We start from the raw sequence: 21,129 nt of genomic DNA on the forward strand, positions 1-21,129 counted from the left end.
GACATTTCTTTTCCTATTTAAGTTGTACATGTTTTTTAAATGGTGAAACTATTTATTTTTTATACAAGATAGTAAATGTAGATTGAGAAGTAGATAGGGAATTTGCTCATTGTCTGACATTTGCCTGGTGTTCTTAGAGAAGTTTTAAAGAAAGCAAATATACTTTATTTTCAAGGTTCAGTTATTGACTTGTTTTGCCAGTTTGCACTGCATCAGTTTATAATATAGTGGTGGGTTGTTTCATGACATCATTTTTACGCAGGGTTAACAATTGTAATTTTGTTCTAGGGTTATGAGAGAATTTACAATGAAATTCCAGATATCAATCTGGATGTTCCACACTCATACTCTGTGCTGGAGAGATTTGTGGAGGAATGTTTTCAGGCTGGAATCATTTCCAAACAAGTCCGAGATCTTTGTCCATCAAGGTACTGTGTTTAAATATTACTTTCTCATTGTAAAATACTGAATGAGATAGTTGGGGAGCTAAGATAGTTGTGTGTGTGTTTGTCATTCTGCTGTCAGGAAAATGAAGTAGTGTCTTTCTTGAAGTGACTGGAGGCCAAGAACTATCTACTTGTCTACTTAAGAGTTTAAGCTTGCTTGTCCTCTTGCAACTGTGGAGAGGACTACTATTTGGAGGGAGCTAATTTTATACAGTGTAGATGTTTACCAGGATGTTAGTAAATGTTACTTCAGTGTAGATATTATCACCAGAAACACAAGAAAATTGGAGATTATTTAGTGAACCTTCAAGTTCTCATGACTAGTGCCTTGTATTGGCAAAGTGTGAATTTAGACTTTCTAGACGTAAGGTCTAAATGCTTTCCTGTACTTGGCAGTGGCTTTCTTTGCTTCATGTGATGAAGAACAGACACTTACTGTAGGACTGTTTTTCTCTTTAAGGAATTATATTTGTACCACTAGGATATAATTTAAAGAGTTGACAAGGGCTTTTCCCCTTAATAAGGCAGTAGGTGTAGTGTAGCAAGTTAAAGACTTAGCTGTAACCAAACATGTTTTATATACATTTTTGTTTGTTCTTTTTAAGTCTGAAAAATGTAAGCTTTGAATTTTGTTTTGTGAAGAGTCTCAGAAAAACTACTACTAAAGTTTATAGGCTCAGAGAGAAGGTGGAGGTGTAGAAATCTCTGGAAATGCAAATCATGGCTAGATGCCATACGTCACATAGCATCAGTGAAACCGCCACCTTAGCGGGTAACCCTAGCGAGACCTTTTGTCTTCACCATTTCATCTCACCCCGATCTTAGTGTAGCCCTCAGTTTAAGGACACAGAGCAGATTCCTGTCCCAGTACCTCATGGTTGCGTTTTAAGATTCTTTTAAAGCTTGTGTTTGAAAGTCTGGTTATTTTTATTGGGGGCTTTAACTCTGGAGTCATTGAAGAGTTCCTACAGTTGTGTAATATAATACCAAACAACTTTGACTTTTGTCATCATTAAGCTTTTGTGTTTGTGTGTTAAGTACACATGCATGTGTGATCTTGCATGCTTGGGGCAGAGAGCAGGGGCTAATTCTGTAATAGGTCTGCCTATTACTGATGTAGGCTGCTGGCCAGTTGTTCTCTGGGGAGAGTGCTGCTGCAGTAGCTGGAGTGCAGTGGCTCTGATAGAGGAGAGTTTCTTGAGTTTCCAAACCACAGTCAGCCTTCCCTTAATGGGGCATATAGGCTAAATAAATCAGATTTCCTTTGGTTGTCTACAGATTAGGACTTTTCTAAGGCTAAGGGAAATTTAGTTATTAAACATTTTGGTGACATTATTTGTTAACATTATTTATGTGGACATGTGTGTTCATATCATGGTACATATATGGAGGTAAGAGGTCAACTTCTGGGATTTCCTTCTGTACCTCCACCATGATGGTCCCAGGATGGATCAGGTTTGGTGGCAAGAGGAGCCTTTACTTTCTTTGAATCACCTTCTGTTTGGCTCACTTGCTTTCAAATAAGGTAAAAATAAATACTGAAGTCTAAGTAAAATGTAACTTTAATTACAACTAATAGACAAAGAAAATTCATTAGTAATAGTTTCTCTAAGCTCCTCATACTTGCTCTTTATCTGATGATTTTTAAGGCTAAGGTTTCTAGTAGGTAAAAAACATCCTTTCAAAGGAATTCAGACACGCTGGCCTTAAACAGCAGAACTCTTTATGTCTAAATGTATAAACAAAGATGTCAAGGTTTTAATGTTTTTCGAGTCAGATTTTTACCTGCTTTTATTTTTGTCCTTTTCATTTACAGGGGAAGAAAGCGATTTGTAAGTGAAGGAGATGGAGGTCGTCTTAAACCAGAGAGCTACTGAAGGCAGAGCTCTTACAGTCTTAGCTGGGATAGCGGCAGATCTGAACTGTAAGAGTTGTTAGTGCAGGTTTTTTTGGGTTTTTTTTTTTTTTGGGGTATAAGGCATTTCTGAAATTTTATAAACTTACATTTAATGGGGATTTTTGAAGGAAGTATTTTTTTTCTTTTTTTTTCTTTGAGGGGAAACTAAAGGAGTGAAGAAGAGTAACCACTTAAATGTGGAATATTCTGATAAGCTACTTTTTCTAAGTGCCATGTTTATGACCTAATCATTCCAGGTTTTGCATTGACGTCTGACTGCCACTCCTTTCTTTCAAGGACAGTGGTTTTTTTTTTTTTGTAGTAAAATCACTGGTTTATACAAAGCTTTAGTTAGGGGACAAGTGAAGCTACTAAGCCCCATGTTGGCTGCTGCTGTGGAAATGCTGTGCTTCGGGAATAAACACACACATACATACTCACCCTACACACATCTTTAACACACACACACACACACACACACACTTTTGTCTTAAAAAGAATTTTTAAAAGACGAGTTAGTCATGAGACTTTTTCATCTTTCCAGGGAACATATTGATTGGTCTTAAATACTAGACAGTTAAGTAAATGGTGGCTGGAACATCTATTTTTCTACAAAACTGGAAAAATGAACCTGGTTCTACAAGAATGTACAACAAAATAAAACGTGAAGCAGTGTTGATTCTTTAGTTGGGAGTACATTTATTTTGTGTGTTGAAAACGTCTTTTAGGTTTCCTGTCTAAACTTCATTAGGCCTTGTGTTCATTCCCAAAGTGCAGGACAAACAAAAATGCTTTGTTGTTTCTTGAGACAGAGTCTTGTTATGTAGCTCTGGCTGGCCTGTGTCCTCAAACTCATGGTAGTCTGTGTCTACTCGTGTCCGAGTGCTGGGAATAAAGGCATGGACCATCATGCCTGGCTTTCAGAACAAGTACACTTGAGCTTAGTGAATTCAAGTTATTACAAACTCTTTTTTTATTTTAACCTTCAAACTTTAATAATAATAATAAAAAATAGGACTAGAGAGATCACTAAGCAGCAGTGAGCACCTGCTGCTCTTTCATAGGACCCAAGTTGGATTCTTAGCATCCACATCGTACAGCTCACAACCTTCAGGAACTTGAGTTTTCTGGGGTATCAGATATCCTCTTATGACTTCTATGGACACCTACATATAAGTGGCATAAACACAAGACACTTAAAAATCTTAGAGCAGTGTAATAGTTGAAAAGCCTTTTAAGGTTACACTAGGGACATACATGCACAGTTTATCTTTGTTTATTGATCTGAACTGGAGTTGAATAAAGTTTGTCTAATATATAAACAGCTCTTATCTTTAAATTCTGTTGACGTTTAAAAAAGTATTCTCCTTCAGAAGGAAAACATGCTCATTGCGTAGCGGCTTGACTTACCTTTCACTCTTCTGAAAGGGGATTCGGATCCACAAAGCTGGTCTCTGGAAAGCAACATAAGCCACGTTGTTAGCCTAGAAAAGCGTTTCCCAAAGCAGGACAACTTCTGCTCGTTAGTTACAGAGGATGGTACTTCTAGCAGTCAGAAGTTGAGGTTAAGTTTTACTCAGCACAAGACTTCCACAGTTGATGATTCCACGGGAGAGTGTGGCTTATTCGGAGTGGAATGTCTGTCTCCAATTCAAGGCAATGATTTCCAAGGCTCTATCACACACGACTTTCGTGACAGCAGTTTAAGTGTTAGTGATGAGAACACGTCCTGAACTGGGCTCCTCTGGTAGCCAGACAACCTTTGGAGCAGAGGTTACAACCATGTATGTAACTCCAATAAGTAGTCTCATATCAAAAACTAGATTTAAGGGGAGCCAAACGCTTTCTTCTTCAGCAGAAGTGAGAGACAGTGTTTCAACACCTGGAGACTGTGGTTTTAGCTCCCTTACCTGGAATAAGTTGGAAGATTCCATTTCTGACCAAGAGGGCTCTTTGCAAGAAGAACTGTTTCAGAAGGGGACCCCCCAGAATGGGAGACCTTGTAAAAAAGCCAAAGCATCCTGGAAGGTTGAGGAGACTGTCCACTCTCCGGGAGCAAGGCTCCCAGTCAGAAACGGAAGATGAAAAGCAGATGGTTACTCCCAACTCTGAAGTAAGAGTGGGTGCTGCTTCAGTCACCTCGGAGGGTTAGCAAGGCTCCAGTGAGAAGATCAGGGATTGGACTTTAAGCTTTAAGAACTTGTCAAAATACCCCAGCCTCCTGTTAGTTCCTGAGCTCTTTATGAAAAGCAAAAAGAAGAGATTCTAGCAGGAAGATGACCAGGCATTCTTTGAGGAAAGGGATGAGGAAACAGACTTCAGCATATTCTGGCAGGACTGATTGGCAAGAAGATGGGCATAGAACAGCTGGATATCTTGACGGAATTACAGTATAGAAATTTGAAGCATATTTTAACTATGGTTTTAGATTCCTTGACTTCAGAGAGTTTATTCAGGTAAGAAATAAAAGTTGCTCATGGAAGAAAAAAAGTATTCTCTTAAGTATTAAGAAGTATTCTCTTAAATCAAGTATTCTACTTAAAGCTTTACATTTATCTAAATATTAATATGTAATTACCAATAAATAAGTTACTTTAAAGGGAGATCATATTTCTAGCCTCTTTTATAAAGGCTAATTACTTAGCAAGGTTTCAAAGTCTGTGGCAATTGAAGAAGTCTAGTGACTGCAATCAACCATTATATTTACAATTTCCAAAATATTTTCTTGGTTACAAGGCTAGGTAATCTTTTAGAAAGAAAACCCTCTAGTGTTTTTTAAAGCTCATATTTATTTTATTGGTTTATTACTGTGATGGCTAAAATAAAGCATTTCTAGGTTTTTGTATTTGGTAATCAATACTTTTGAAATTCTCTATTTCTTAAAATTAGTGTAATTAAAAGCTAAGTTGACTCCAAAATAGCTGAAGGTTTTTTAAAAATCAAATTTGTTAAGAAACCAGTTTTGTTGTTACTGCTGTCATTATGGTCAGGCTACATACCATTAAGGATGACATGGTACATAACTGGTTATGTTTGTTTCTGGGTAACAATATATTCAAGAATAGTTTATTTTCAGATTTAGGTGTCTAAAAAGATGAGGAATCCATCATCCAGAAAAGACACATCTAATCTCTAACACTACTACAGTAGGTAGGTTGAATAAGGTAATTTATAATTTTGAAAACCTTTTTAAGATCCCATAAAACATCATTCAAAGTTTTCTTTTTAATACAAGCCAATGTTTAAGTTCCCAAATTTTATTTTTTAAAATTATGAATGTCCAGTTTGATTATGTATTTTCAGCCTATAGATGCAGAATAGTTTCTAGTTCCTGAACAGGTGAGATGGGTTGTCCCCTTAAAGTGGTACTAGTCAGTGGGCTATTTGCTGGTCTTCTTTTTCTGCCATTTCTTGTTGGCGGATTGTATCCTGTGCTGCTTGCTGCATTTTCTCTAGTTTTTCCAGAGTCAGAGATTTTAAGGGTAAAAGCTTGGGTTTACACAGCACCATTGTGGTTACATCTTCTACAGACAACTGCCCTATTAATAAGAAATAAGAAATTAATTTGAGGAATGTAGACAGAAGTTTTTGTCCCATCCAGTCCCGCAGATGCTCAGTCACAAATAAACACAGATAAATAACCGTTTATTAACTATAAATGGTTTGGCCTATTAGCTCAGGCTTATTATTAACTAGCTCTTACAATTTAAATTAACTCATAATTCTTATCTATGTTTAGCCATGTGGTTTGGTACCTTTTCTCAATGCAACATTTTTATCTTGCTTTCTCTGCGGTTGGTGACCGCAGACTGAGCCTTTCCTCTTCCCAGTTATTCTAGTCTGGTCACCCAATCTATACTTCCTGACTGACTACAGGCCAATCAGCATTTTATTGAACCAATAAATCTTACAGGGTACAAGAGCATTATCCCACAGCAGAGGAAGATGCTTGGTGGTTTTGATTTGTAATTAGAATGTAAGTCAATGAAAAAGTTTCTGTTCCTAGACTGACAAAGCAGTGATCCCACAAGCAACATTTCTTAACACTACAGAAGGGTCAGGAAACAAGAGCTGGACTTCGATATACCATAGCTTTTTGGACCAAATGTTTAATTGGAGGAATATATACACAACACAGAAATACAGCAAGGTGAAATATTTAACGCGAATGCTCAAATTATGAATTATTTAACTGGAATGGTTAGCTTTTCTCACCAGAGTATGACTTTAGGTTACTTTCCCCATATTTTCAATCTTGCTTTAAATTCCATTTCACTGAGAATTTCACATGTATTCTGCACTGAGGTACAACAGGATTTTTCTTTTTTTTGAAATAGGTTTTCTCTGTGGCTTTGGAGCCTGTCCTGGAACTAGCTCTGGTAGAAGACCAGGCTGGCCTCAAACTCACAGAGATGCACCTACCTCTTCCTCCCAAGTGCTGGGATTAAAGGTGTGTGCCACCACTGCCTAGCTCAGTACAATAAGATTTATAGTTACAAGAAACAGTACTTAATTTGGTATCCTTTGTTGAGAAAAGTGAGAATTTCTTTTACAACCTACTCATGAAAACAAAATATAAGTGAGAGTGGACTGTCATAACCCGGAAGATGTAGGCACTTAGCTATTCTGCTGTGCTATACCCATCACCTGATAAGTCTCTAGTAGTCTACAATGAAATACTTGTGAAATATACCTTGTTTTGGAAGGACTTCCCGGAACATCGACTTCACTTCTGCCATTTATAACTGCTGGATACGGTGCTTTTGCTCCTTCAATGAGAAATCAGTTACTGACATTAAAATTCCCAAAGAATTCCTAGCGACCATAGCTGAAACAAATACTACAGAAAGTGAAGATTTCCTGTAAGATTTCCTGAGCAGTTTTCTGTGGTTCTCTGAAATAAGGCTGAGACATTTTACATGTATCTAGATCTTGTCAGTCTTTAGTAACTGGAATGCTAAGCATTCTAACTTCTTATCCTAGGAAAAAATTTGTAAAACTTCACTTCTCTTTTTGCTTTTACATTTTTTTTTTTCTATTTTGTTTTTTGAGACAGGGTTTCTCTGTGTAACAGCCCTGGCAGTCCTAGAACTCATCTGTTGGCCAGACCAGCCTCAAACTCACAGAGACCCACCTACCTCTGCCTCTCAAATGCTGGGATTAATAGTGTGCACCACCATTGCCTGACATACTTTCTTTTTTTAAAAAAAAGGAAATCAGTTGAGAAAAGGTATATAGTAAGGCTTCTTAGTTTACTGACAGCTTCTTTCTTGAGAAGGCGCTAACACCAATCTACCACTGAAAAGGGGTGAGGTGGAGATGAGGAGGTGGTAATAGGCAACATTTCCTAACATTCTTTCTTGTGTTGCTGACAGCTGATTCCTAACTTTTAATTCTGGGTTGCTCAGCTGTAACCTGTAAGAAGCAACATAGTGGGTAAGCAAGCTATGAAATAGACATGAAGCATGCTTTAGTAGTTCCACTGAGATACTATATGCTAAAGGACCAGGATACAAGTTCCTGTAGTATTATGGCTATTTAAGCCAGTAACACTTGTTGCAGATTACAGCTATACTGTCTGCTCTAAGTTCCTGGATCAAGTTGTAGAATGGTGCCTTTCTAAATACGGTTTTCTAGACAGTGCCACCCATTCAGTGATGTTTCACTACACTGAGGCAACCTTACTCTGTCTTTCACAATGTTACTTCCAAGATTTATTATTTATAAAGTGGTGATGCTGGCTCCGTGCCTGCTTTTCCACCCACTGCAAATTAATTATAACCAAATGAAGCTGCTTTTGTTCTTTGTCATTCTTGTTCCACTCCTTAGACATTCCTAATATAAGCTTTCTACTTTATGTTCTTCAACTGATTATCTTCTCCTTCAAATTACTCTGGAATGTCTAGGTTCCTGAGAACCTCTATCTGTTTTTCAGAACTCCTGTCTTCAAACTTTATTCCTGTTCTCTCTCTGTTCTATCAGGGACAGTAGATGATATAAGGAGTAGGCCAGGAAAGCAACTCTTCTCTAAATGGAGTGTGAGGTAAGTATACCATGCAATTTCCTTAGAATGCACAGCCCCAAATACATTTTTCCTTTCTATTTAGGCCCGAAACTTAATACTCAAGCCTTTTTTCTTCAATGTTGGGTGGAAGACTGATAGCAGTGCATATCCCTACTTAAATCAATATAGCTACTGAGCCCCCTTGTATCTCCATTAAAAACATCACAATGAAAATCCCGTGCCTGCATCAGATCTGACATGCCACTGAAAAGGATGGGCATTACTCATTGAGAAAAGTAAAGCACAGTAACTAGTTTCCTACATACAAGCAAGATGCTGCCTATCATGGTAGGTTAAGTTTTAGCTGTTTACAGAAAGAGCAACTCTAGCTTTGTATAATTACATCACTACTCTTTGTTTTCCTTTGGTTTTTACCTCTTACACATCCAAAATACAAGAGGAAAAACAATGATACTTGGTGTTCATCTGTTTGACTGAGCCATTGTTAGTGGAAAGGGTGTGGGGCTAAAGGACTGGCAAAGAATGTGTTGACACTGGTGAGGGTAACATCAGTGCCCTCGTTTGCTTAGGCGGTTTCTGCTTTAGTAGGACTGATTCTTGTTGTAGGCCCCTTAGGCCTTGACAGGAGAGAAACAGGAAGGGAAGGGCTAAAATAAGCAAGGTGGAGATCTAATGGCTAGCGTTGGCCAGGATATGCACTTTGGATAATTGCCCTGGGAGTCTAGAGTAAGAAGGAATATTCTTTTCTTTCTTTTTTCTCATAGCAGTCTGCTATTCGCCAAACACAAGTGTTTTGTAGGGTGTAGTGATTTCTAAAGAGTTGTGGCTATTTCTAAGCAGAGTATCAATGCAGATGGGATGTATACAAAACCAGAGATGGATGGATCAAAAAAGAAAAACATATATTACTGAAATGTGTATTGGAAAACTGCCATGAGGGCCTACCATATGCCAGACAATGTTCATCAGTGAACAAAAAAAATCTTTTGCCTTTTGGAGCCTACAGCTAGGGATAAGGGAAGAGAAACAACAGAAAGTAGCTTAGTACAGATAGAAGTTTAAATTGAATGCTGGAAGACGGTAATCCAATTGTAATAGGAAAATCATTAGGATGACACTTTAAGCAAAGACTGTTTGTATATGTGTAAGTTTATGTGCTACACTTTGGAAATGTGGACAAATCAAAAAGCCTGTTAACCTCCACATCGAAAGAAGGCTTATGGAAATGAGCACCCTCTTTCAATTTTTTTTATAGAGCTACTTTGCTCTATCTACTAAAACCAAGTATTTGACCTCAGAGCTATCATACTTATGAAACTACAGCAGATGTTTATGAGTCGGGATGGCCACTCAGCATTGCATTAAAAATGACATTGACGAGCAACATGTTCAGCAATACTGAGCCCACTTGTTCACCAACTGGCCAAGAGATAAATTATGGGTTAAGCACAGACTAGAATGCTATCTCAGACTAAAAAATGACCCAGATTGTGATGGCATATTAAAACAAATATTAAAATGAAGTAGATGTATTCTTACCATATTGGAACCCATATATATAGCAAGACAGGGTTTCCTTGTAGTGTTGGAGCCTTCCTGAAACTCGATCTGTAGACCAGGATGGCCTCGAACTCGTATCTGCCTGTCTCTGCTTCCTGAGTGCTGGCATTAAAGGTGTGCGCTGTTACCACCTGGCATGTTTAACACTGCTAAGTGCAGTGTTACTATACTATTGTTTGTCTTCAGACAAACTGGAAACTACTGTGCTGTTTCCGTCCCTTTTTAAAGTTTGTACTCTCTCTCAGAGAACATAGTTCTGATGGGCAGTGTACTTTAAGATCCTGAGAAGTCAATGTAAACCTACCACAGTAATGGATGTCTAAAATGAATGCAAAAGAACTCAAAAACGTTTGTCATATGATATTTTACTGTTTTTGGAGCACTGAAAGACTTGTCTAAGAAAGATGCTTTTAAAATCAGTCATGTATTTGGACAAGCTGGAAGAGGAGATCACTAAAGTGTCCTTTTTACCTTAAGAATGCACATTCTCTTCAGAGTCTTACCTGCAATTCATCACGACATGTTTCTAAATCAACAAATATTTTTCAGTTGTAATTACAAAGGACATGATTTCTACATACTTAACATCAATTTTTAAAACCAATGTAAATGGTAGTAACATTTTAATAAAAAGGAAAAGTTCTTAGAGCTTTTATATTATTTTAATCCCTAGATCTCTTTATTTTTAACACTATTTTAATCTAATGTAACATTTTCATACTTGATATGTTACTGATCGTACTAGCATATTAGCTGGTTACAAAAATTTAAATAAATTAATAAAATTAAAACTTTACAGTACAGATTGTTAAATTATTGACCACACATCTTTTACTTAGGACTTTTTTTCTCAGTAAGTTTACATATGCTTGGCCGAGAATTTATTGGAATCTGACTTTTCATTTATATAGGCATAAGTACTGAGATGGGAATGGGAAAAATTTTTGTTTGAACTTGTTATATATTTGAAAGTCATAGTGACCTATTAATAACAAATTAGTAAATTAATTTTTCCTCACTGTGTATGCTAGGCTAGCATTTCACTACTGAGCTGCATCCTTAGTACCTCACTTCCTTGTGTAGTTTTGGAAGTTGAGCACTGAGCATTTCCTTTTGTGAAAGCTCAGCATTCCCTAAGAATCCCAAGTCCTTAGTCTTGAAATGTGCTTTATTTACTGTCTCTGGTACTCAAGAGATTTTGGTCCTTGAAGTATTTCATCGCAGTAAAATTCTACACTGGCTAGGAAAATGCCTTTTTCTTTTTCTTTTTTGTTATGTGATTGTGAAGGGAGGGGTAGGTACAGGAAATGAGACTAAGCATAGTTAACTATTGGCTCCTTTTTTTTTCAGGAAATTAAGCCTTAGAGACTTCACATGGAAGTTAATGGTCTACAAGTTCACTATTCTTAGCCTCGCTTGCCTTCATTCTGCCCTGATTGTCTGTAGGTGTCTTGAAGCATATGTGTAACCTCACATAAATACTACTCATTTGTAAAATCACATTATGTTGTACTTAGAAATATTGATAGATTTTCTGAGAGAATTTTAGTTAACTAAAATTTGAGATGCTCTATGAAGGAAAAGTTATTTTCCTTTTTAACATCAAAACTTTCTTGAAACTTAAATGTAATAAAGTATGTAATGAATTTGCAGCAGGAGAACTGAAAATGTATTATTTGCCAAACTTATTTGATCCTGGACTCCTTTAAAAATGCTTACATGGTATACAGCCTGTAGATGTGTGGTAAGACACATGATAGGCGGAGCACACTCCAAGGAAAACACCATTATTTACAATATAATAAAGCTACTTTGAAATCACCCTTTTCCTGAATAATTTATAAAGATCAATTCAATATGGTTTATCTTCTTTCATTAGTAAGTGGAAAGTTCAGACACTCTTGGAAAACACTGTCTTTTAAAGGAACTACTTTAACATGAAAAGAGAAATATCTTGCAGAGTATTTGAGAAACTGGCAAAAATAACAGCTGTTTGCTGTTGCCTGTCAGAATAGCATTCTATGACACAAGTCCATCATGGTGACAGTTGTGCTGCATGCACATGTAGACCTACCTAGAGTGGTGCGGGTGGACATCCGCTGTTCTCTGTGGCTCTCTATCTTAAAGGTGGTCTTACACTGGCAGCTGCAATCACTGCAGTATCTTCAAGACAAAGGACCTGCACAGATGTAAAAGCTGTTTTAGGAGGACAACTGAAAGGCACTTTAAAGAGTCTAATATAGGCAGTGGATGTTTCAGTCTTGGCAACCAGCTGGATCACAGAACCAAAAGAAGAGGAGCTTTGGTCATGGTGTCTCTTCACAGCAATATAACACTGACTTAAAACATCACAATTCAGGTTTAGGTTCAGCAAGTGTGTAAGTTCAGTTGGAAGATAAAAATGATTGAGGTACACAGAGTCAGCTGTACATCAGTATCAATGACAGAGGTACAAAATCACTCAGGGGTGGAAAATGGTGGGTGGTGGGATTAGTGGTAAAAACACAGGAATACACAGCAGTGAAGAGAAGCATCCTTTTAAAGCATTTTGCTTATTTTGTATGTGTGTAGGTGCACACATGCCATACTAATGCATGGGAAATACAGAATTCATATCAAGCCTCACATCAATCCCTAGCAATAAGAGTTCAGTGAATATTAGCAATACTGTACTGTACCGCTATAATGATGTCATAAAACTAGATTCTCAGAAAAAATGAAGTCTAAAAAAGTTATGGGGGTTTATTACTAATATTTAATAAAGAAAAACATACCAGTAAGGAGGAACATTTCAGAATTATTCACCCATCACCCATCAACCAGGTCAGAACCTGCTTGCCTTCAGAGGTCAGTTGTGTTTTACAGTGGTATGGCTATAGACTCCCATCATTCTCTATAAGTCACACTCTTAGTAATGATCTTATACACAGATTAGTTTGAATGTATCTACCTGGGTGGTGATGCTGTAGGACTTTAATGCCAGCACTTGGGATGCAGAGGCAGGAGGATCTCTTGACTTCAAGGCCAGCCTGGTCTACCAAGTGAGTTCTAGGATAGCCAGGCTACACAGAGAAACCCTGTCTTGAAAAAATAAATTAATATAATAAGGTATATATATATATACCTTAACTTCATGTCACTGTTTAGAAGAAAGTCATATGTATTAAGACAGTTGAGCAGAATGTATGTTTTAAAAGAATGTTCCAGCAGAGCAGTCACATTCGGAGCAGACATGCAATATGTTAAATAGCTAGACAGAGCTAAACGCTTTAGGTCATATCTTTGTCTAGCTATCTGGGAAATGCAAGCTGTGGTCACTGAAGTGGTAGAAGGGGTGACAGATTACTGAGATCTAACTCCAGTTATAAGAATATGGATCAGAAACATCAAAATCAAGACCCAGGACAGGATTTGGATCCATTTCTAAAACTGTTCTAGCTCACAGGAATATTTGGTTTTGTATTAGAAGTCACTCCCATAGGAAAATGTCTTCTTATATTGCTCACCATTCCTGTTACTTGGTCTTCACTATCACTCTTTCCCTTGTTAAGTAAACTCATCAGCTTATCCTAATTTATAGAAAACCCATCTCTAAAGTATGAAATGGAATGCTTCAGAGTAGTTTAGGGGTTCTATGTGTTTCAAACAAGCCATGACAACAAAAGCTTTCGGAAAACAAGCTTGAGGTAAAAATTTTCTTTCAGTAATCTATTTCATTTATTTAAGTAAATGTAAATTTATTTACATATAGAGTTGTATTCTATGCGAATTAGTATAGCTGTTTTTGCTGTTTCATGTATCCACTTTAAATGAGGTACCTAAGTTAAACTGATGGTTAACTTAGCTGTGTGACTCTGAATACATTCCTTAACCATTATGCAGCTTGGTTTCCTCATATAAAACATACTTCATATCTCAATATCTATCCAAAATTAAAAGTTCCACATAAAGAGCAGATAGACAAATGCCTAGAAATTCAGCATGGTTTACTATCCGAGGTCAAATTTTTATACCATGATGTACTTGCTCTACACTGCCATTAAGGGATCTTCTAAGTTCCAAGACCTTTGAATTTTTGTAGACATTGTATTTCCTATAAATATGACAGCATGATCTATTTAAGTGTTTTTCTTTAACATTTTTTACTTATTTAAATTTAAAGCAGCATGCACTGCCAAGTTGTATCCTTAAATGTTTTTTAGAATGTGTGATAAAGCAAATGTACTTTATAATATCTACAACTCGAGGCTGAAATCACGTGGAAGATTTTAAGTGAGTAGTGAAGAGTAGAAACCTGTACGGACTGTAACCAAGGGAACAGAATTCTGTTGTATGTTAAAAATCTATCTTGAATCTTTGGCAGAGATGACAAGTGACTTGATTCTTACCAACAGAAGTAATAGTGTGATGTGGGATTCTCCTCTGTATGCTGTGAATACCATTGGTTAATAAAGAAGCTGCTTTGGGGCTGTTGCAGTGCAGAAAGGGACAGGATGGGAATTCTAAGCAGATAGAGGAGTAGAGAGTAGGTGGCATCAGGGAGACGTCATGTAGCTGCTGGAGGAGAAAGACGCTAGGTACTGATAAACCACGTGTCTCATGGTAAAATATAAAATAACAGAAATGGGCTAATTCAAGATGTAAGAGCTAGCTACAAATACCCTTGAGCTATTGGGCAAACAGTATTGCGATTAATATGTTTCTGTGTGATTACCTCGGGTCTGAGCATTCGGGAAACGAACAAGCAGCCTCTGACTACAATAGTGCTTTAAAGCATTTTGTGACTCTTTAAGTCGTAATGCTTTTTTTTTGAAATATAGACATCATAATGCTGGAGCCCTATAGTCCCAGACTAGTTTAATTTTAATTTAGTTTAATGGTCTGCTGGATGTTTAAAAAGTGTTTGAATCAATTTTGAAAACCTGAAGATTTGACATAAAATCCAAATTTTAGCTGTATTTGGAAACATGTCCTCTCCAGTTCTCTAGTCCTTAGGATTCCCATTGCTTCCCTCCTCCTATCAGCTCAGCTGCTAAGCACATCTAACATTGACCTGTAGTTAAATACAGAACCACTGCAATTGTCTAACTGTACCAGTTGTGCAGGGATTGACTTTTGTTTGATTTTTTTTTAAAGTTGGAAACCTAGTCTTTAATGTCTGTGCCATTTCTCCAACTTCCTCTCCCCCTCTTGAGACAGGATTGGGATGCAGTTGCTGAGGTTGCTTTGGGACTCCTGGGCTCAAGTAATACTCCTGCTTCATCCTCCAGCAGAGCTGGTGCGACTAGTGAAAACCACTGGATCTGGCCTGCTAGGAACTAAGATTCAAATCCTAAATATTGAACCACCAGAAGCAATCCTATTATACAAAGGATATTCATTGTTAGGGCTTTTAAAATAAATCATTTTGTAAATACTCATTAAGTTAGCTCTTTTAAAGTAAATTCAGCTTGTTTGGTGCAGTTTCAAGTGCACAGAATTGAAATTTGGCACAGAATTGTAGGAACAATAACAAAAATCTTGTTTTATTCAAATGTTGAAGTTGAATGATGAGGTTTCAAAAACAGATTTTGGAAGAATGGGTATTAAATTTTCGGCCTTTTGTATACTAACTGGACATTCACCCCTGAGCTGCACTTCCGGTCTCATATAGCTTGTCCAATGTTGTAGTAATATGGGCGGCGGCGGCGGGGCTATGTCCCCAAAACCCCAGCCGCCTACCTTGCCCGGCTAGCTTTACCCGAAATAATTACACAGACACTGTATTCATTTAAACACTGCTTTGGCCCCTTCCTATCTAGCCTCTTCTAGGCTAATTCTCACATATTAATTTAGCCCATTTCTAATCATCTGTGTAGCGCCCCTAGGTGCGCTTACCGGGAAGATTCTAGCCTAAGTCCATCCTGGGTCGGAGCTTCATAGCGTGCGTCTTCGCTGGAGCAGGTAGCATGGCGTCTCTCTTGCATCTGCTCCGGAGAGGAGAGCTGTGGAGTCTGACCTCACTTCCTCTTCCTCCCGGCATTCTGTTCTGTTTACTCCTCCCACCTATCTCCTAACCAATGAGAGCCAAGCAGCTTCTTTTATTTTAACCAATGACCTTCCTCCATCACAATGTAAGCTAATAAGGAAAGGTGAGAGTGAGCCCTGAACGAATGCTTCCAGGTAGATGTGCAGTAGTAAAACCCACTTTTACTCAAGCAAATGCTCATCTGCCAGCAGAGTGTGGACTGATAACATTCATGTGGAGAAGCCAACTGACATCAGACATCAGACAGCTGGAGACATAGCAGCTTCTATTCTGCTTTGCTAGCTGGCACCTGCTAGTATAGATGTGCTGCAACATGCTCAGTTTGGCTAATTAACTCAGACTCATGTTAATAAAATGTGTGCTGTCTAGTTTCTGAAATGTGCCTAAGTCTTGGAACAGGAACTGCTCCTGGGGGATTTGGATGATGTCATAAGCACTGGGAGATTCCAATAGCATATACCACTATTAAGTTCATATTCATCTCATGTAAAATATTGTTCTTTAATAACCTGTTTTAAAATTCAGGTCTAGGTGATATTTCTTAAAAATATTAACTTTTAGTCTCGTGAAAAGTTAATTAGTAGCTGAGATAACTAGTTAGCTATTTCTATAATATGTAAGAAAAAAAATATTTGATAGTTTACATTGCTTTCTAAAGCTCATTCCGCAAATGTCAGATTTTGTGCATAAAAATCTTGCTTTATTATTAAAAATGTGCACTTTTTCTAAAGTCCTCCAGAATCAATGAATTAGAATCTTTTATGTTTTTGATATAAATTTGGAGAATTGTCTATCTCATTGACCTTTAAACATTTAATGCCTAATATGTGCCTAAATTATACTGATTTAGAAGATAACAATCATACTGTGACCACCTTCTGTGAGCTATATGGCAAGCTAAAGTACTTTACATAATATTTGAATTCTGTTTAAATTTAGTTTTAAACGGCCCACAGACACTTACTAGTGAATGGTCTTATTCCTGAAATCCAGGTCTGATTCTAAAACCTAGTCTTAACTACTATATTATTTAGCCTTCTTGAATTTAGTACCAAGCTAAAATTGTTTCACAATCATATATGAGCACACTTCCTCCTATACAAAGAAAGTAACTATTGAAACATGTTATTTTAACTTTCAGTATGATAGCTAAAAACATTCTATACTAACCTAAGAGATTTCTTTTCACTTTCAAGATGAAAAGTAAGTGTAGGGTGCATTCTTGGGAGTTTTTCTCTTTTGATTATCAACTAAATTCTACAGTTCTCTATCCATCGGGCAGAGAATGTTACTAATGAATTCAGTGTTAAGTACAATCTTGGTTTTGCAATTTTTAATAGGCAATGCTTACTACCAAAAAGCTATCATAGAAACAACAGGAACAATTAGATCTTGCAGAAGAATTTCAGGGAGAAAATAACATTGCCTAAACTGGATTGTGGCCAGATGGACCACAGTTGCTGTGGTATCCGCCGTGATAACATCAAGATTGTGTATTTGAATTACAGAGCTACAATCTTTCAACAGCAGTCCACAGGGTGCCAGGACTTGAAACTCAAGAAACTATGCTGACATCAGTATACTGTGCTGTAGATTTCATTGCATCAGCTTCAAGCATAGGCAAAGTAGCAACATTTATTAAAGGGAGACAGTCTATATTGCCAGCCCAGAGTACTAGGAAGCACTCTATAGACAGAGGCAAGTTAAATGTCAAACTTTCAGCATGCTAAATGGGATGGACTTCACTAGTAACACATGGCAAGGGTACATGTAGTTGCATTTGAGAACACAAATGGAAAAATAATACTGTTACGTAGTCATGTACAAGAAACAAGCTTAATCAAGACTCTTGATTCTTGAACTTCTAGGTCACATGAAGTAAGGAAAGGGATCCATTTTCAACAATACTTCTGGTTGACTTCTTCAAAATGCCCATGTCACAGAGGGGAAGAAGATTCCCGGGACAGTTCTAAAGTTAAAGAGTGGTAATGTCCATGTACATTACAAAGTTTTGACAGAATTTTGATTTGTATATTCTTTGTATTTTACTTTAGAAAACTGAAAATTTTCTTGGTTGTAATGATACTGTATTTTTCAGTTTCTCTATTTCAAAATTCTTAGGAAATTCATATAGGAAATCTTGTGGGTGTCGAACGGCAGATCTATAACCTATTTTTAAATAGTAATAAGTTAGGAATGTGAGGAAAGAAATGTGTACATAGCAAAATGTTAACAAGTATTCTACATAAGTAAATGGTGCATGACTGTACAGTCTCTAGCCACACTCCTTTTGGAGATCAGATTTCACTATGTATTCCAGTGGCTTTGACTTGAGATCCTCTTGCTTCAGCCTCCTGGGTGCACCACACCTAGCTCTTTTAGCTTGGCAATGTCTGCACATTTTCACAATAAAACAGACGGGGGGGGGCAATGCTGTAAAGATTTCAGAGGGTAGACCTAAGAAAACACTCAGTAGCAGGGACTACGCTCAATTTCTGATACAGCGCAGAACAGTGACACTGCTTAGGAGTGTCTCAGTCACGCAGAGCAGAGCGAATGAGGGGCTGTTATGTCAGGGCACGGTTAGGTGCCCAGCTGGCGAGTCCCACACGAACCATTTTATTCATGCAGAAGAACAGTTGTGAGGTTAAAAATATTTAAGCAGCGGATACATTAAATAGTGCCTATTGTAAGACATGCAAGAAGTGCTATATAAAGGCTGCAGAGATGGCTCAGGGGTTGAGAGTACTTCCTGCTCTCCCAGAGGACCCAGGTTCAATTCCCAGCACCCACATGGCAGCTCACAACTGTCTGTAAGTCTAGTTTCTGGGGATCTGACACTTTCACAGACATACATGAAGGTGAAACATGAACACACACAAAACGAAATGATTTTTAAAAGTGCTATATAAGCTTGGGGGAAATCATTTCCTGTTGGAGACAATTTGGAAATCCATCTCCAAGGATTACAGAATCATGGGCACAAAACTCGTCAGACTAAATAACCTCAGAGAAGACAAGAGAACTTCATTTTTGCCTGGCACACAGGTAGAGAAGGTAGGTTTGCACTCTCGTTATCCATTGGTTAGGTACAAGCAATTCTTAATTTACCTGAAAATTATCTTTTTCTCGTAGTTTAGTATTCAATCTGTAGATACAGAACGACTGACTTCTTGACTCAAAAAGTCTACAGAAGGAACTGCATGATATAGTTTCTTGGAGACACATACAACATTTTAAGTGTTTTTTAAAAAGAATATTTACAAGCATTAAGTTGTTTGATAAATCGTAGACACTCACGACTACTACAGAGCTCAGGACGGGAAGGCAGAAAAAGATGAAAACTGGCGGTGGGAAAGTCACCTTTTTCTTTGATAGTTGGGGTGGGAATTGATTCCTTTTTGATCCTGAAATACAGTCCTTAAAGGTCAGGGAGTACTGTACTTGATAGGAACTCGTGGAGGCGTGGTCAGGAGCTCAGCTAAGCAGTTGCTAGGGACCCAGGCTCCCGGGTCGGCCTTCTGGCCAGCCTGGCGGAGTATCGGGCAGCCTCGCCCTCCAGGGAACTCAGAGGGGCGGAGGGAAGACTGGCCACCGCCCTGCCAGCCGGAAAGAAAACCCTCCGCCAGCGGAAGCGGCCCTAGGCCCTACCAGTCTTCTCAGAGCTCCCTGCACGCGGTTCATCCTGCCTGGCCGGCCCGCACTTGGTGACGAGGCGCACTCACCTCACTCTTCAACTCTGGGAGAGGCGGCACCCCCTGGGGCGCAGGCTGGGGCAATTACTCCCACCTTCTGGCTAGGACCCTACTAGGAAGTACCAAGCGCAACTTCCGGCGCAAGGGAGTTTTGAAGCTCTAAGTTATTTCTTCTAGGTAAGTGATCAGGCATCTCTGTAAAAGGCCTGAAAACAAAGCCTGCGGTACCTGAGTATGAATTAACTCGTCTGTCGTGGACTGGTCATCTCTCCTGTAGGTATACTTACGGGTTCCTTTCTTCCCAGACGGATCCGCCGTTGCCCGGGGTAACGGGGACGGAATGAAGGAAACGTGTGTACGTCAAACGGGAGACAGGAAACGCCTCTTGCCATTATCAATTATGGCTGCCTGGCCTTCCATCGTCACTTCCGCCTGGGAGTTGTTTCTCTACCCGGCTGGAGGCTTTCTCTGTGGCCGAGCTAGCCAGCGGCGCCCAGTGGGCGGGAGACCGCTCACAGCCGCGGAGGAAAGGAAAAGGGCGGGGAAAGGGAAACTGGCAGCACTACCTCCCTCTGATTGGACAACTGCATTTGCTCTAGCTCCGCCCATCTATTCCTCCTAGCGAATGCCAGGCTTGCTAGGAGGCCCGGGGCGGGGCTATTGGAGCCGGAGTGTGTGGAGGGGCGGGGCGAGTGGGGGAGGGGCGGGGGGGCGGTGGCAGGGGAGCGTCGCTCTGGGAGCGGAGGACGAGGCGGAGGAGGTGGAGGAGTAGGAGGAGGAGGAGGAGGAAGGAGGTGAGCGGGGCTGGCGGAGTCCGGGTCCCGACGACAACCTGCGGCGGGCGAGGCGGAGGGGGCGCCTTGGGGTCAGCCCTGTTGCCTTCCTGCTCGCCGGGCGGTCCGGCTGGCTGTCGGTAGGGGGAGGCCCCACACGTCCTGACAGGCGCGAGCCTCCGGGGCCGGGCGAGGCCTGAGGGGTCGGGGCCCTGGGAGGCGCCGCGGCCGCTTTCCGGGGTGCCACGGCCCGGAGCCCCTGGTCCTCGGAGCCGTTGCCTGCACCGGACCAGCGGGCGGGGCGCCGAGAGCAGCCGGCCGCCCCTGACAGCATTGGGCCGGGCCTACTGCGGAGACGGCGGCTGGGACAGCCCCGGGGCTCGGGCGCGGGCCCGGGGCAGACGGTCAGTCGCGCTCGCTTGGGCTGCTCTCGGCTCTCTGCGCCGCCCGGCCGGGGCTGCGGGCCGCCGGGGGTCGTGGACGGTTGGCGCCGGGCGGGCGGGCGGGCGCGGCCGCGGGGCCGTGGGGCTGTGGGGTGGGGTCTCGGCGCCTCCTCCCCAAAGCCCTGGGCGCTGGGCGGGCGCCTTCGCGCAGACCCTGCGTGTGGAGTGGTGAACTGGCTTTGGGTGTGTTGCCGGGTGGAAGGAGTTGTGGCCGCCGAGACCGCCCTGTTAGCACGCCTGATGGCAATCTCCTTGCTGGCTC

The 21,129-nt window shown here is 40.0% G+C and overlaps 3 protein-coding genes and 1 pseudogene across 12 annotated transcripts in view; 3 read left to right on the plus strand and 1 right to left on the minus strand.

Moving 5' to 3' along the window:
- Positions 1–11,666, plus strand: part of Pdcd4 (programmed cell death 4) — a 34,218-nt gene extending 22,552 nt beyond the window's left edge. For 2 of the 4 annotated variants that reach the window (XM_075974399.1, XM_075974396.1), the window contains 2 exons: positions 289–428; positions 2,263–3,029. In XM_075974399.1, the coding sequence (XP_075830514.1) occupies positions 289–428; positions 2,263–2,323 (201 nt within the window). In that variant the 3' untranslated portion in view covers positions 2,324–3,029. Of the gene's footprint in view, positions 1–288; positions 429–2,262; positions 3,030–11,278 lie in introns of those variants that run through there. The other 2 variants (XM_075974398.1, XM_075974397.1) reach the window with 2 other exon arrangements.
- Positions 3,253–4,803, plus strand: LOC142851429 (F-box only protein 43-like; annotated as a pseudogene).
- On the minus strand, positions 3,293–19,997 carry Bbip1 (BBSome interacting protein 1). 2 transcript variants are annotated; one of them, XM_075974400.1, is made up of 4 exons: positions 19,939–19,997; positions 7,037–7,112; positions 3,754–5,882; positions 3,293–3,509 (listed from the first exon to the last, which is right to left on the minus strand). In XM_075974400.1, the coding sequence occupies exons 2-3, from the start codon at positions 7,080–7,082 to the stop codon at positions 5,716–5,718; spliced, it is 213 nt and encodes a 70-aa protein (XP_075830515.1). In that variant the 5' UTR covers positions 7,083–7,112; positions 19,939–19,997; the 3' UTR covers positions 3,293–3,509; positions 3,754–5,715. The 2 variants fall into 2 exon arrangements, with proteins under 2 accessions (XP_075830515.1, XP_075830516.1); XM_075974401.1 differs by lacking the exon at positions 19,939–19,997 and having other exon boundaries at positions 3,754–3,797; positions 4,254–5,882; positions 7,037–7,118.
- Positions 19,586–21,129, plus strand: part of Shoc2 (SHOC2 leucine rich repeat scaffold protein) — an 80,664-nt gene continuing 79,120 nt past the window's right edge. The window contains exon 1 of one of the 6 annotated variants that reach the window (XM_075974390.1): positions 19,586–19,828. The gene's annotated coding sequence lies outside the window, so the exon portion shown is untranslated. Of the gene's footprint in view, positions 19,829–20,346; positions 20,565–20,626; positions 20,829–21,129 lie in introns of those variants that run through there. The other 5 variants (XM_075974394.1, XM_075974389.1, XM_075974395.1 and 2 more) reach the window with 5 other exon arrangements.

Source organism: Microtus pennsylvanicus, chromosome 5, assembly GCF_037038515.1.
Source record: "Microtus pennsylvanicus isolate mMicPen1 chromosome 5, mMicPen1.hap1, whole genome shotgun sequence".
Taxonomy (NCBI): domain Eukaryota; kingdom Metazoa; phylum Chordata; class Mammalia; order Rodentia; family Cricetidae; genus Microtus; species Microtus pennsylvanicus.